The sequence below is a fragment of the Leucoraja erinacea genome, chromosome 1 (genome assembly GCF_028641065.1).
Source record: "Leucoraja erinacea ecotype New England chromosome 1, Leri_hhj_1, whole genome shotgun sequence".
Lineage (NCBI taxonomy): Eukaryota > Metazoa > Chordata > Chondrichthyes > Rajiformes > Rajidae > Leucoraja > Leucoraja erinaceus.
Window position 1 is genome coordinate 65,408,691 of NC_073377.1, and position 15,917 is coordinate 65,424,607.

Consider the following 15,917-nt stretch of genomic DNA (forward strand, 5'->3'; position numbering starts at 1 on the left):
ATTCTATCTTGCCAATATTTTTCTTGGACTCAGTGATAATCTCGGTGCACAAGAACAATTCCTGGCTGATTCTCAACATTTTTCCCTAAGAATTTCTTGAAATGTATCCCATAAAGTCATCCAGCAAACCGTCTTTATAAATTTGATTTATCCTGTTTATATTTAAAAGATATACAATACAACTTTGTTTCAGCTCCCCACATTTCTTGATTCTTCCAAAATCTCTTGATTAATGCCCTCTTTAAAAGTGAGACTGTGTTTAAGACTTTAACTCTCTGACTTTTTATAGTCTTTCAGTTCCATTCACTCTATGTATTCTTAGCCAAAGTCATTACTCCCCACTTACACCATATTCGCATTTACTATTAAAACTACATATAACCTTTTCTTTTTCATCTAAACTTCCTAAATCTTAGGTATCCCAAATTACTTTACATTATCTCCACACAACCATATAACCATATAACCATATAACCATTACAGCACGGAAACAGGCCATCTTGGCCTTACAAGTCCGTGCCGAACAACTTTTTTTCCCTTCGTCCCACCTGCCTGCACTCATACCATAACCCTCCATTCCCTTCTCATCCATATGCCTATCCAATTTATTTTTAAATGATACCAACGAACCTGCCTCCACCACTTGCACTGGAAGCTCATTCCACACTGCTACCACTCTCTGAGTAAAGAAGTTCCCCCTCATATTACCCCTAAACTTCTGTCCCTTAATTCTGAAGTCATGTCCTCTTGTTTGTATATCTCAGTAATGGATAATAAATTGAACCATTAGCTCTACAATAATATGTAATGTATATTTGAGATAGTAAAAATGGTTGTTGGGCTTGCAGTAGAGAGTAGTGTTTGGTCCAATTACAGAATTGGATAGAAAAGTTGATGGACTGAAATGTAGACAAACCACTGAAAGAATCATGAAAATTGGAAACAAAATTAACGAATTTCTCGAGTTTTGTTTAGTTTACTTTATTATTGGCACATGTGGTGCAGTGAAAACCTTTTGTTGCATGCTATCCAGTCAAAGAAAATAATAGATGATTACTATCAAGCTGTCCACAGTACACTGATACAGAATATAGGGTATAACATTTAGTGAGAGATAAAGTCCAATTAAAGATAGTTCAAAGGTCTCCAATGAAGTAGATGGGTCAGCTCCGCACTTTAGCCGGTGAGAGTGCCTGATTAGTTCAGTTGCCTGATAATAGCTGGGAAGAAACTGTCATGGTCAGAATGCGAACATTAAGGTGTAAACGCAATGAAATAGAAAACAATAAAAGTATAATATAGACATCATAATAATAATAATAATAATAATATCTTTTATTGTCATTGCACACCAGTGCAACGAGATTTAGTATGCAGCTTCCAACCGATGTAAAAGAAAAGTAAAATAAATAAATAAGCTGTGTGACGTGACCACCTGAGGGAGACAGTCCAGGGATGGTGGGGGCCACTCAGCAGGGCCGGTTCAGACCTGCTATAGCTCTGGGGATAAAGCTGTTTCTGAGTCTGGAGGTTCAGGCGTAGAAGGCCTTGTAACGTCTGCCGGAGGGAAGTAGTTCGAACAGTCCGTTACAAGGGTGTGAGGAGTCGTTATGGATGCTGTCGGCCTTCCTGAGGCACCGTGTGTGGTAGATGCCCTCCAAGGCTGGTAGCTGTGTCCCAATAATCCTCTGAGCTCTGTGCACGACGCGCTGAAGAGCTCTCCTCTCCGCCTCCATGCAGCTGAGATACCACACAGAAATGCCATAGGTTAATATGCTCTCTGTGGTGCAGCGGTAGAACGTTGTCAGCAGCTGTTGGTGCAGACCAGTCTTTTTTAATGTCCTCAAGAAGAACAGTCGTTGCTATGTTGGTGGACCATGTGAGGTCCTCTGAAATGTGAGTGCCCAGAAACTTAAAGCTGGACACTCTCTCCACACTGTCTCTGTAGATGGAGATTGGGGCGTATTCTCCATTATGTGACCTCCTGAAGTCAATAATCAGCTCCTTGGTCTTGGAGGTGTTTAGTGACAAGTTGTTACGTGAGCACCAGTCCGCCAGGTTCTGCACCTCCGCTCTGTATTTTGTTTCATCCCCGTTGGTGATCAGCCCAATCACTGTTGTGTCGTCTGCAAACTTCACGATGGTGTTGGTGTCGAATGCAGGAACACAGTCGTGAGTGAAGAGGGAGTAGAGCATGGGGCTTAGTAGACAGCCCTGTGGTGTGCCAGTGCTCAGGGTGATAGTGGAGGACAGGGCCCAGTCTCACTGCCTGCGGTCGCTCCATCAGAAAGTTCAGGATCCAATCGCATATCGGCGAGCTGAGGCCTAGCTGGTGGAGTTTGGTGGTGAGCTTGGTGGGGATGACCGTATTGAATGCAGAGCTATAGTCAATGAAGAGCATCCTCACGAACGTGCCCTGTCTGTCCAGGTGAGTCAGGACAGTGTGACGAGCCAGAGAGATGGCATCCTCTGTGGATCTATTTGCCCTGTATGCAAATTGATGAGAGTCCAGTGAGGCAGGGATGCTGGATTTGATGTGGGAGAGGACCAGCCTTTCGAAGCACTTCATTGGGATTGGAGTTAGGGCAACCGGGCGGTAGTCGTTCAGATTGGTAACTTTAGACTTTTTCGGCACCGGCACTATGGTGGCTGTTTTCAGGCACTTGGGGATCGTTGCCAGAGATAGAGACAGATTAAAGATTCTCGTGAATACCTCCGCCAGCTGTACAGCACAGTCCTTTAGTACCCTTCCCTGGACTCCATCCGGGCCTGCAGCCTTGCGTGGATTGATCCTACGCAGAGCGCACTGTACCTCCTGAGTGCTCAGTGTTAAGGCCTGTCCCTCCGCCATGGCCGGGGTTATTCCACTCCTGGTGGTGTTGCCAGTTTCGAAGCGGGCAAAGAAGGTGTTTAGTTCGTTGGCCAGTGTGATATCACCGTGGCCAACGACATGAAACAAACATGAATAAAAAAGGTGATAAAGTTATAGTTGCAATAAAAGCAGATCTAATAATTCATTCACTGACAATTGTTAATGAATGGTCAGCAGACAATTAACCCATGCGACAACCAAGAAGGCGCACCAACACTTTACTTCCATAGGAGACTGAGGTAATATGGCATGTCTCCAATGACTCTCACAGACTTCTACAGGTGCACCATAGAAACCATACCATTGGTTTGCAAAACAGTTTAGTTTATTATAATTGTCACGTCTACCGAGATACAGTAAAATAGTTTTGTTTGTGTACTATCCAGTCGCATGAATACAATCAAACCATCTGCAGTGCAAAGATAAATGATAAATGGTACAACATTTAGTGCAGAGAAGTCCAATAAAGTTCAAAGATCTCCAATGAGACAGATGAATGGTCAGGACCACACTCGAGCTGATGAGAGGACCGTTCAGTTGAGAAGAAACTGTTCCTGAAACTGAAGGTAAGTGTTTTCAAACTTCTGTATCTCCTGCCTAATCGAATAGGGAAAAGAGGGTGTGATGGGTGTGAGACTGGTCCTTGATTATGCCAGCAGCCTTGCCAAAGCAGAGTAAAGTGTAGATGGAGTCAATGTAAAGGAAGCTGGTTCATGTGATGGTTTGGGCTATGTCCACAACTCTGCAATTTCTTGCACTTGGATGGAGCTGTTTCCAAACCAGACTATGACGCATCCCAATAAGATGCTTTTCACAGTGTGTCTGTAGAAGTTGGCTGGGGTTGTTGGAAACATGCTGAACCTCCTAAGCCTTCTAAGGAAGTAGAGACGTCGGTGTGCTTTCTTGGCCTTAGCTTCGTTGTGGTTGGTCCCAGACAAATTGCTGGTGATATTTATTCCAAGGAACTTGAAGCTTTTGACCATCTCTACTTCGGCACCGTCAATGTATACTGGGGTATGTGCTGCTTCACTTCCAGAAGGTAATCACTATCTCCTTTGCTTTCTCACATTGACAGAGAGGTTGTTGTCTTGACACCGGGTTCACACTAGACACTAGGTTCTCAATCTCCTTTCTATACTCTGTCTCATCATGTTTCGATATCTAGCCCACTACAGTGATATCATTTGCAAACTTGTAGATTGAGTTGGATTGGTATTTGGCTGAGTGTGTAAGGAGTATAGTTGGGAGCTGAGAACACATCCTTGCGAGGCAGCAGTGTTAAGAATTATTGTGGAGGATGATTTGTATCTCTCCTCACTGATTTTGATCTGTATGTCATGATCCTGTCGAGGATCAAGTTGCAGACTCCAAGTTCCATGAGTTTGGAGATGAGCTTGTTTAGAATAATGCTATTGAAAGCAAAGCTGTAGTCCATGAAAAAGAGTCAGATCCAGATGTTCCAGGGATGAGTGTAGGACCAGGGAGATGGCATCAACCATGGACCTGTTGTGACAGTAGGCAAACTGCAGTGAATCAAGGCTGCTTGGTAGGCTGGAGTTTATGTGTGCCATAACCAGCCTCTCGAAGCACTTTGAGATGGTGGATGTCAAGGTCACTGGAAGGTAATCATTAAGGCATGAAATCTTGCAGCCATTAATGCAGCCAATATGAAATCTTCTTTGGCACTACGATATCTTCTAGAAGCAGGTGGGTACCTCAAAACAGTGTAGGGAGAGGCTAAACATGTCCGTGAATACTCCTGCTAGTTGGTTTGCGCAGGAAACTATCTTGCAATCTTAACCTTCAGCTGAGAATGGACCTCATGGTACATCCATGGTTTCCGATTGGGGAACACTCCATGACAGACTTCATCAGTAAGTGCGTGGGAACTGATAAAGGAAAGCAGTTGCGTAGGATGTCATCCGTTTCTGCAATATCAGCACTGAACAACTTTCTGCACCTGACCTTCCCACTTCAGCTTCTATTTGTAGACAGGGAGAAGCACAGCTTGGTTTGACAACAGCTCTGCCCAAGACCTCAAGAAATTACAGAGAGTAGTAGACGTTGCCCATTCCATCACACAGACCAGATTTCACACGATTGGCTTTGTCTGCATTTCGCGCTGCCTCAGAAACGCAGCCAAAATGTTCAAAGACTTTTCCCACCCCTATCATTCCTCCTACACCCATCTGGCCGAAGGTACAGAAGGTCGAAAGTGCACACCACCAGATTCAGAAACAGCTTCTTCTCCTCTGTTATCGTGCTTCTGAAGTTCTTCCATAAACTAACGTACTGTCCGATTAATCTCACATTGGACTTTGTCTATAAAACTGCTGCGCTATGATGCTGAGAACAATATACTGCATTCTTTATCATCCCCTTTGCTTTATCAATTCTGGTCAATATTTACTTAATTGTATTCATGTCTCGCATTATCTGATCGAATTAGATGGTATGCAAAGCAAAGTTTTTCACTGTACCTCAGTACACATGACAATAATCAACCTGAACTTAACTTGCCCAAATCCTGAATGTTAGTCTCCTGCATACTCTTGTATTTTCCTGGTGCATGGACTAATTTGCTTCCCTCCGACGTGCAGCAATTCTCCCTGATGTTGACAACATTATATAGAACCCAGAGGGAATAGGGGACAGAACAGTTGGAACCACAGCTGTAATTCGACAAATTAGACATTTTTGAAGGCCACATGGTTATCATTATTTAACAGGAGCAAGGCTCTCACCTTCTTGGACCCCTTGAAATCAGACGTGAACTTTTCGTGCTGCAATTAATTACAAGCCTATGGTACTTGATACAATGGTAACACTGGAAAACAGCTGGCAAGATCACACATAAAAACAGTCTACTAGAATAATGCCCTTTATTGGTGATTAATAATGTTGAAATTATTTACTTATCTTCAGTGGGATAAGTATTTGTGGATGTTTGCACTTCAAATTTGGATTTAGTTTGAGACCTTGAATGATCTTAGTCAGTGTAGTAACAAGACTCTAAATCACTGGAGCAAATCTGTTGCTTTTGGCTATTAACTATTTGGAATTGTTTAATATAAACTAATGGTCCATCATTGTGTAAAATGGATATCCCTGAAAAGATTTGATATTGAACAGGTTCAAAAGAGGTACCCATTTTATAAATGAATTTACGAGAATGGACAGCTTCCAACAGTCTTCCAAAGTCTCCTGTTTCAGATTTGGTTACCCCACAAATTAAATTATGTTGCACTCTTTAAGCTGCATATATTTTAAAGCTGTAAAATTCACAGTAAGCTTTTACCTACTTCTCTTTAAGTAAATTGAGAACATAGCAACTTACAGTGCTGGAGGGGAGAGTAGACTCTGGGATGGATGAGAGGTGTATGAGGCACAAGGTGCAGGTCATCCTGAAAAACCCCGGGCAATGTTTTGACTCTCCATGTAATTCTGGAGAGTCAAAAGAGCACTCGGAACAACAACTAGCTCCTCTCCCTGCCCTGTAGAACGGAGCGGTTCAGGAGATCCTTCACCCCTGCAGCCATTAGATTTTATCATTCGGACCGCTAGGCTGTAGGTGGATGCATTCTTGCAATTTTTAATTTTTTAATTGTTAATTATTCGTCTTTTTTAAATATTTATTGCTCTCAGGTAGTGTCCACAGTGTATTCTATGTATTTTCTGTCTGCGTTCATTTTGAATCTGTGGGTTTGTTGGTTGGGGGCTTCTGGACATCTGAATTTCCCTGAGGGGATCAATAAAGTATTTATTATTATTATTATTATTATTATTATTATTATTATTATTATTATTATTATATAACATTTATACTTGTGAGGAATCTTAGACCCAACCATGAAGTGTTTAAAATTCAGCAGTAAGTCATTTATCTGAACTATCAGGATCAATGGTACAGGTTTGAATGGATCAATAACTGCTTCAACAACTTGAATTTTTCATCCATTCATAGAAGCGTACAAAACAGAAATGAGCCCTTTCAGCACAAATGGTCCAAGCTGAGCACAATACCTATTTATGCTAATCCTATTTGTCTGCATTAAATCCGTATCCTTCTACACCTGTCCTAACCAAGTACCCGTTCAAATGCCTTTCAATGTTGTAATAGTTATATATCTGCTTATATTATCACCTCTGGCAGCTTGTTCCAAATATTCACCACCCTTTGTTTGTAAAATCTTACTCCTCAAATCTCCTTTAAATGTCTCTCTTCTCGCCTTCAACTTGTGCTTCCAGTTCTAGACTTGCCTGCCCTGGGAAAGACATTCTGATTATCTTTCCTGCCTGTGTGTCTCAATAATTTTGTAAATATCTGGAGGTTTCTCCCTCCCCCACCACCACCACCACCCCAGCCTTTATTTACAGTGAGATTAACACCATCCAATCCAATCTCTCCTTATAGCTACAGCCCACCATTCACTGGCTACGTCGATGATTGCATTGGGGTTGCCTCATAGATTTCATTCACTTCACCACTAACTTCCATTCTACCCTCAAATTCACCCAATGTAACACCTGTCCCTATACCTCCTCTCTCGCCTCCATCCAGGGACTCCAGCAGTCCTTCCAGGTGAGTTTCATGTGATTGAAGGCGGGAGATTGGTGGTGGCGCGACTCACCTGTTGCAGCGCCCCCTACAGCCTGTCTGTCTTTTTTTATTTTTTGTCTTGTTAAATGTAGTTGTTTGTGTTTTTTAAATAGTTTTTTTAACTGTGTATATGCGGGGGGCGGGGGGAGGGAAGGGGGAACATTTTTAAACTCTCTTCCCTGTGCGTGAGACCCGACCTTTTTCCTGTCGGGTCTCCGTTGTCGTTGGGGCCTAGCACCGAGGAGCGACCTCCAGCTGGAATGACCTGGGGGCTCCAGTCTGGTGAGTCGCGGAGCTGTGGACTCACCATGTGGACTGGCTGGCTTCGGAACGTGGGGAGCAGTGGTGGCTCGCTGCTGCGGCCCGACCACGTAGCTTGGAAGCTCCAGCTGCAGCCGCAGGTCCTGTGGACTGACGGGACATCGGGAGCGCGTGGGTCCGGGTGGAGAGACGGCTTTCCGGAGCTCCCGCAGGGGACGAGACTTTGCCTTCCATCACAGTGGGTTCACTGTGATGGATGTTTCTGTAAATTGAATTGTTAGTATGTCTGTAGGAAATTGTCTTTGTTTGTACGGCTGTGGAATGGAGTTTCGTTTGAGCCTCACTGAGGTTCAAATGACATGTAATAAATATTGACTATATTGACAATATGCACCTCCTGTAATCTCATCTACTGCATCTGATATTCCCAATACGGCCTTCTCTACATCAGCAAGACCAAACATAGACTTGGTGACCATTTGCTGAACACTTGCGCTCGGTCCACCAAAGCCTACTGGATCTCTTGGTTGCTAACCATATCAACTCCCATTACCATACTGACCTCCAGGGTCACACGCAAACTGAGGAACAGTACCTCCGCTCTTTTGCCTGGTAGCCAACAACCTAACGGTATGAATAATGAATTCTCCAATTTTAGGTATCTCTCAGACACCTGGACTCCCACACATGTCTCCCCTCCACTCATTCCCCATTCCCCCACCGCTGCCAATTTCCTCCCTCTGCCGTTACAATCCGTGACTCTCCAAACCCGTCTCACACCTACCTTTCTTATCTATGTCCTTTGTTCCAACCAGCTGCCTATCAAAACCTCCCCCCCATGGTCTCCAGGGATGCTGCTGCTGCTTGCCCTGTCCTGCCCTGTCCTGCTGAGTTACTCCAGTACAATGTGTCCTTTTCATATTCACAGGCCATATCCTGGTGAATCTGATATGATATGCCATTTATTGTCACTATACATGTACAGTGAAACTGAAAGCTGCTCGTACTCAGTGCATACATACAATTTAGCACAAAAAACAAGAAACAGAAAAAAACAAAAAACAGAAGGGAGATGGGGGGGGGGAATAGGTGCACAAATTCTGCAGCGCTACATACATATATACATATATACAGATGGAAGTCCGTGTTGGGCGGTGTAGTCAGTGCATGTGTGAATTTGAATTTATAGTAGATATAATTCTCGGAAAGCAACTATTCCTGAGTCTGTTTGTCCTGGATTTGATGCATCTATAGCGCCTTCCAGAGGGCAGCAGGTCGAAGAATCTCTTCTGCACCCTCTCTGCTGCAATCATATTCTTCCTATTACTGTCTTTGTATCTTTGTACAGCTGCTACACGATACCCCATGGACCTTGGCCTTTGAAAGCAACCATGCCAAGTGCCTTTTTCACTACCTCATCCACCGGTCTTGCCACTTTTAGTGAGCAATAGATGTGCACCATAGGATGTCTCTGCAGGTCCATATCATTACTCGATGTGCCACAAAGCATCATTTATGCTGATGGACAATGTTTTTATTTAAACTTCAGAAATTATTTATCCAGATGAATTCTACAAAAGTTGCAGAGTAACATGACATAGAAACAGTCCATCTGCCAAAGTCTGTTTACTCCTGGCCTTTCCAATCGATCATTCCTTCTGTCCCTCTGAATATTTTCCAATAACCTCGTTGCTTTTGACGTTGGGCTCGCAGGTTTATAATTGCACGGCTTTTCCCCTGCTGCTCTTCCTGAGTATTATAACAAACATATAATCCTCCAGTCGTCTGGCACCTCACCTGTGGCCTCTAAGCATTTAGAAAATCTCAGCCAGAGCACCTGCAACATCTTCCATTGCCTCTCATAACAACCTGGGGTATATCTCATCCAGCATTGGGAATGTATTCACCTTTAAGCCCAATAAGTTTATCTTCCTTATTAAGGCAGTCCTGCACTAGAATAGACTAGAATACAAAATCCATTTCATTTGTGAATGCCAATGAAATGTATTCATTTAGGATCTCACCTATACTTTCTAGTTCCATGTACAGATTGACTGCATTGTTCTGCGTGGGTCCTACTCATTCCCTGATTATTTTCTCATCCATAATATACTCCTTAAAGAATCTTTGGATTTACCTCAATGCAGTCTGCTGCAATATTTCATGACCACTCTTTGCTTTCTTAATTTCCTTTTTAGTTCCATGTGTTGTACTGTTGGTGGTTTCTGTGCAGATATATTGTAGCTGCTCCACTTCCGCTAATTTATTGCCGTTCATGGTCATAATTTTCTCACTCTTATTTTGAAATTAACATATCAATTTTGGCACTGCTAAATGATTTCAGATTTCATATTTTGCCATAACGATTCTAGTATTAGGGCAGACTTCAATCTGTGTGATGACAGTGCTAAATGAACCTAAATATATATCATAATAATAAAATAATTGTAAACAATGTTGAACTGATATTTTCATATATACATCTGCAATTCTCATGTTGGAATAATCCTGGCTGTTTCGTTACAGAATTCTGGTGTGCAATGTGTGTGTTTTAAATACAAATGTTTCCCTGATTGTTTGACTTGTGTTGTCTATCGTTAGATAAGTGATGATCGAGTGCATTTTATTGTATCAAGAAAGACAAGGTCGAGAACCCCTGATATTTTGCAAGAGAGCAGGTGGAACAACAACAACAACCCAGCTAGTCCTGCTGAAAGAAATCTGAACAACAAGGTATGGATAGGAATGGATTCAAAATAAGTGCAAAGGATGTATTAAATTGACATGTTTTTGCAAAGTTAAATGCCCCCTTTAAATTTATTTGTGGTTAGTTAGCAATAATTATTAGTAATGTTTTATTATTCTCATAAAGATGAAGACATAGCGGTTGTTAAAAGATTACATTTTCTTGTTTAATTGAGACACCAAGTATTATTTGTCTGAGTGCGGAGAGACATTTCCATATTTCCATGCGACATGGGATGAGACAAGTCTGCACATGGAGTCAATAAGCGAGCTCGGTATTGTCGGTCACAGCCAGCGCGGAGAAGAAGCGCCAACACCAGCTCAACCCCCGCTGGGCCAACCGACAGCACTGAACTGACGCCACCAGCGGCCCCAGGCCCACAGCAAGCGCGGAGACGAAGCAGCAACTCCAGCCCAACCCCACTCCCTGACGGGCCAGGGACCACCAGCAACCAACCTCCTCGGCACCAGCGAAAGCCGAGCACCAGCCATACACACAAAGCATTGCAGCAGCCTCAGCCTCCTCCCCGCGCCGGCTACAAGCCCTGCCCGACACATCCGGCCGACCCAGGACAGGGACGAGACACCCGGAGGGGACGGGGATGGGACGGCCCAGCAGCAACTCAACAGACCCAGACCCGACACCGACCACAGACGAGCACGATCTCGCTCACTCACCAAAGCATAAAGCAATAAAAACAACAAAATAATCTTAGCTTTTAACAAAGGAACAATAAATACAACAATTTCATATTTTGAAAGCAGTATTTTCTTACCTAGAAGAATCAAAGCTGAAAAAAATGGAAGAAATTAAGGTCCACTGCTTCATTGCTCTACTGCTTTCCAGGGCTGTTTATGCATGGTGACCTTTGACCTGGGCATGCGCAGTCAGAATACCGAACTCGCTTATACTGGCTGACTAAAGGGCCTGTCACACTTTCACGAATTATTCACAAATTCTCCCGAGTTTTCCCCTTGATTCAAACTCGCAGAATGTTCGTAATGAGTCCGTAGGAGTTTGTAGATATATCGTAGCGGCTCGTTATGCTAGCCGTAGGTACCCGTGGCATCAGGTAAGTCGGGACGTTTTTTACAGCCCGATAAAAAATGTTCACGAGTAAAAAAATAGTCGGGATGAAAGAAATTGCAACTCCTTCCTACTCGTAAGGAGGGCATCGAAATAGTTGTGGGAATTCGTAGACATACTCACAGGAGTTCGTGAACATAGTCGTGGAAGGTCGTAGGAGTTCGTAGATTACCATGATCTTGATTTTTTTTTCAGGTCCTTTAAACGCGGCAGAGGATTTGAATTAAGTCGTGAAAGTGGGACAGGCCCTTTAGTAATCCCACTTCCTATTTTTCCTGACACTCTATTCTCCTGACATTCCCATCAACCTTTCCCAAGTTCTACTACTTACTACACACTAAGGACAATTCGTGGTGGCCAATTAATCCACCAATTCACGGTTGAGCGCCCGGAGGAAACCTATGCGGTCACGGTTAGAACATGTAAAGTCCACACTGATGGCATTGAAGGTTAGGATCGAACCCAAGTTGATGGAGTTGTTGGCAACACCTTTGTTAACTGTACCAGCGCTGGAGAGGTACACACACATGTAAACGAGACATTCTTCCATTTACATTAATGGCTAGAGAAACATGGCACAGATAAATAATCTTTGCTTTACAGCTTGAGGGGACTCCATGCAAAAAAGAGTTGAATCTTGCAAAGCATATATGGAAGAACATTTCATTTTAGTTGGAAAAAAGGTCTAAGAATAATGTCATTTCTTTAACTGATGTCCCACAGTGTACAGTACATATTTTGTAAACAGAATTTTAGGACTGGGACACCAAAATGATGGCTATGTGCAATGTTTCTGTAATGAAATGGTTGTTAGGCTAAATATTTCCAAATATTTATCTCATTGTGAACAAGAAGGTCAGTTGAAGCTGATGTCTATCATAGCAAATTACTTGGAGGTTAGAGTTGCCGGAAGAATGGCTTAGCGAGTGATGTAAAAATGGCAATGGAGAGTCACTCAGTGTACTCCGATGTATCTGAAGATAAACAATGTCTGCTTTGCGCCTGGATTTTATCAGCACTTATTCAGCTTTCAATTACTTGTTTATACATTTTTTTTTGTTCTTTCACATTTCCACTCATTTAGATTCTTGAGATTAAAAAGTTTCTGCTTTGTCATAACTCTATTGCAGTGGTAGATCTTGGAAAGGTTTTCTGAAATACTGAGTCTTTGTGAAACATTTTCAGTCTGAATTTTGTCAGTTTTATGGAGATTCGTTTAACTGAGCATTAAATGTTAGCTCAGGAACTTGTAGATCAGTGTAATCGTCCTACTATCTCCGTTGCTGAATCAGAAGGTGGCTTCATGGCCTTAACCACGTTATCTCAGCTGCCATTTCAGTGCCGAGGAAGTGCTGAACTTCTGGCAATCAACCAATCTTGTGATGTTTCCCCAACTCCCACGATTAAAAGATAAGTTGTTAAGGAATTAAGATCGTAGTTTCTGCATCTGCCAGTCCTGTGATCTTGCTGATATAACTTGATCCAGAGTTCTCGATAATTTGATGTGACCACCAAGAAATTTGGTCGAGTCTGCTCAACTTATTTTGCTGAACAATTGAATGCAATAGGATTTCCACTCGGGTTTTAAAAATCCGAGTATTACTTGGGCCCTTTTGATTATTCTTTGAGCAGGTCACAATTTTAACTACTTTCAGAAAATATTTAAATTCAGAGATATATAATTAATAGACAGCCTGTTAAGTGTTTGCATAATATTTGCAGGGACTGTTATTTCATTTCTGAAATAACTGTATTTTCCTGTGGGATATAATGAACTTAGCACAAATTGTTACCCAATTTTTAATGTGAAGGGGTTCATCGAACATAGAACACTACAACACAGGAACAGGCCCTTCAGCCCAAAATGCCCATGCAAAAGATGACGTCAAGTTTTCCCCTCAGCCTCGTGTCACTAAACTGTCTTGCCTCAATCAAACACAAATGCATCGGTCTAATTGCAAAATGAACAAATAATTTAGTTATAGCAATACTTGAAAAAGTTATTTTGGTTTGTCTAATGAAATTAGAAGTTTATCATTCAGTAACCTTTGTTTCTGTGGAGAGGGCTGATTTTTGCTCAAGATAATTATGTCCCCATACCCAGCAAATATCAAAATTATGTTTGTGCCCTGGAGTGTGTTATACAATGGAGTCCATGCGTATGAGTACAAAGTTGTCCAAATGTGATGACACAGATAGACAAAGTGGTGAAGGAGTACTCACGACACCAGGTTCGGCAGTGACCACAGCGACACTCGCAGTAGAGTGAACTTGTGTGATATATTTTATTTACAGTGATAAGAAAGTCCAGGACTGCAGGGAAGCGCTGTCCTTCACCATCAGAACGCATGTGCTATGATGCAGGTGATCGCGGGCCAGTCCCAGCAGCTTAGTCCTGGTCTTCGAAGGAAGAGTTGTAGCAATCTCAGGCTTTTCCCTGCAGTTCAGCCTTGCCTTGAGAGAAGGTGCTGGCGTTCTTGGGCTTCTTCCTAATGGCTCAGCTTTGGCCGCGAATAGGCAACTCTGGCGGTGTCTGGATTATCCTGATGACCAGTCTTTGTGCCTGTGCATGTGCAGTTCCTCATTGTCGGTGGGCAGGAAGAGGTTCTGGCATTGCAGACTTGACCTGGCCTCTTAGTTCAGCCTCAGTTGGGTGTCATGGGATTCTTCCCAGAAACCCAGTCTTGACCACACAGTGGCACTGGTCATCTCAGATTTGTCCCTGTGGTTCAGTCTTCCCCTTCACCTCTCTGGCTAGAATGCCTGGGTTTCAAAGAGAGTAGGCTGACATGGCTCCAGTAGCTAACCAGTATGAGCTAATTGATCCAATATCAGCTAATCAGCTGTTAACAATAATGTAGGGAATTGGCCTCTCCTGGTCAGTCAGCCAGTGATCGGGATCAGAGTGACATCCAAGGGAGAGGGTACAGTCACAATGGAAACAAAATAATATGGGTTATCCAGACCACTAATTACACCACATATGGAACCAGAGCAGCAGAACATGGGCCTGCACAGTGGCGCAGCAGTAGAGTTGCTGCCTGACCGCACCAGAGACCCGGGTTCAATCCTGACGGCAGGTGCTGTCTGTACGGAGTTTTTTACGTTCACCCTGTGGCCGCGTGGGTTTTCTCTGCGTGCCACAGATTCCACCCACATTCCAAAGATGTGCAAGTCTGTAGGTTAATTTAGGTTCTGTAAATTGTGCCTAGTGTGTAGGATAGAACTTGTGGTCGGTGATCACTAGTCGGGGCAGACTCGGTGGCCGAAGGGCCTATTTCCACACTATTTATATTATTTTTAAATAAACACCGTTTATTTTTTAACTAATTTCTTGATGCAAACACAGATAATGTGGCTTCTCATTGTGGAAAATCGCAATACAAACTATTTTCTGGGAATACAAGCACCCCCTTCACCTGGCATAACGCACTGTTGTCCATCTTAGATTGGCTAGTTGTAAAATTAAGAGCTTGATGTAGGAAACCTCAAAAATGATCTATATCAATAGACAATAGGTGCAGGATTAGGCCATTCAGCCCTTCGAGCCAGCACCGCCATTCACTGTGATCATGGCTGATCATCCACAATTCTCAAATGCGCACAGTGGCAATTGCTGGAGATTATGAAATAATTGTAATATAATTTTCTAACATAAATCAGCCTAAGCTATAAGAAATCATAGCAATCTCTCAAGGTCATCTATGCATATCTTTGTATAATGGATATATAAAACAAGTTGAACGTTTATGCAGTAAATCTATAACACAATATCATGTTCCTACATGTAAGTGTACTTTTATTTACAGGTCTGCTCTGGTTCCATTTGTGATGTAATTGGCAGTCTGGATAATCCGTATTATTTTCAGTGATAGATTTTCTGTTGTTTGTTGAGACCATTTCTACGGGGAATATGCAGTTACATGTACATCCTCTTAGTTTTCTATGCTCTGCCTCCTCACCCATTTAATAAGTTCCAAGATCTTCTGTACATTCTAAAAGTACTGAAAAACTCCTCCAAGTTGATGATTTTCCCAAAGATCTCTAGACCAAAAGATAGATATTTAAAAGTCATCATTCTTACATGTTTGACCTTAATATAAGCTCATGTCCTATTGTGATTACTAGACAGTAACCAGTAGTGAGTGGTGGAATGTTTTTGTTCATACTGATCCAAAACTGTCAAATCTAATTGAAGCATCTGCTGCTTCCAGCACAGACCACTGTCTAAATGTGAGGAATCCTGACTTCAGTATCTTGGTGCTGTATATAACTGAGTCTTCACTCATTAGCCATCTAATACTGAAGATAGACACAAAAAGCTGGAGTAACTCAGCAGGACAGGCAGCATC

At 42.6% G+C, this 15,917-nt stretch overlaps 1 protein-coding gene across 5 annotated transcripts in view; it reads left to right on the forward strand.

Moving 5' to 3' along the window:
- The window catches only part of lnx1 (ligand of numb-protein X 1), a 153,786-nt gene that overhangs the window by 112,547 nt on the left and 25,322 nt on the right, over positions 1–15,917 (forward strand). For all 5 annotated transcript variants that reach the window (XM_055636085.1, XM_055636111.1, XM_055636101.1 and 2 more), the window contains exon 7: positions 10,335–10,466. In XM_055636085.1, coding sequence (XP_055492060.1) covers positions 10,335–10,466 — 132 coding nt within the window. The remainder of the gene's footprint in view (positions 1–10,334; positions 10,467–15,917) is intronic.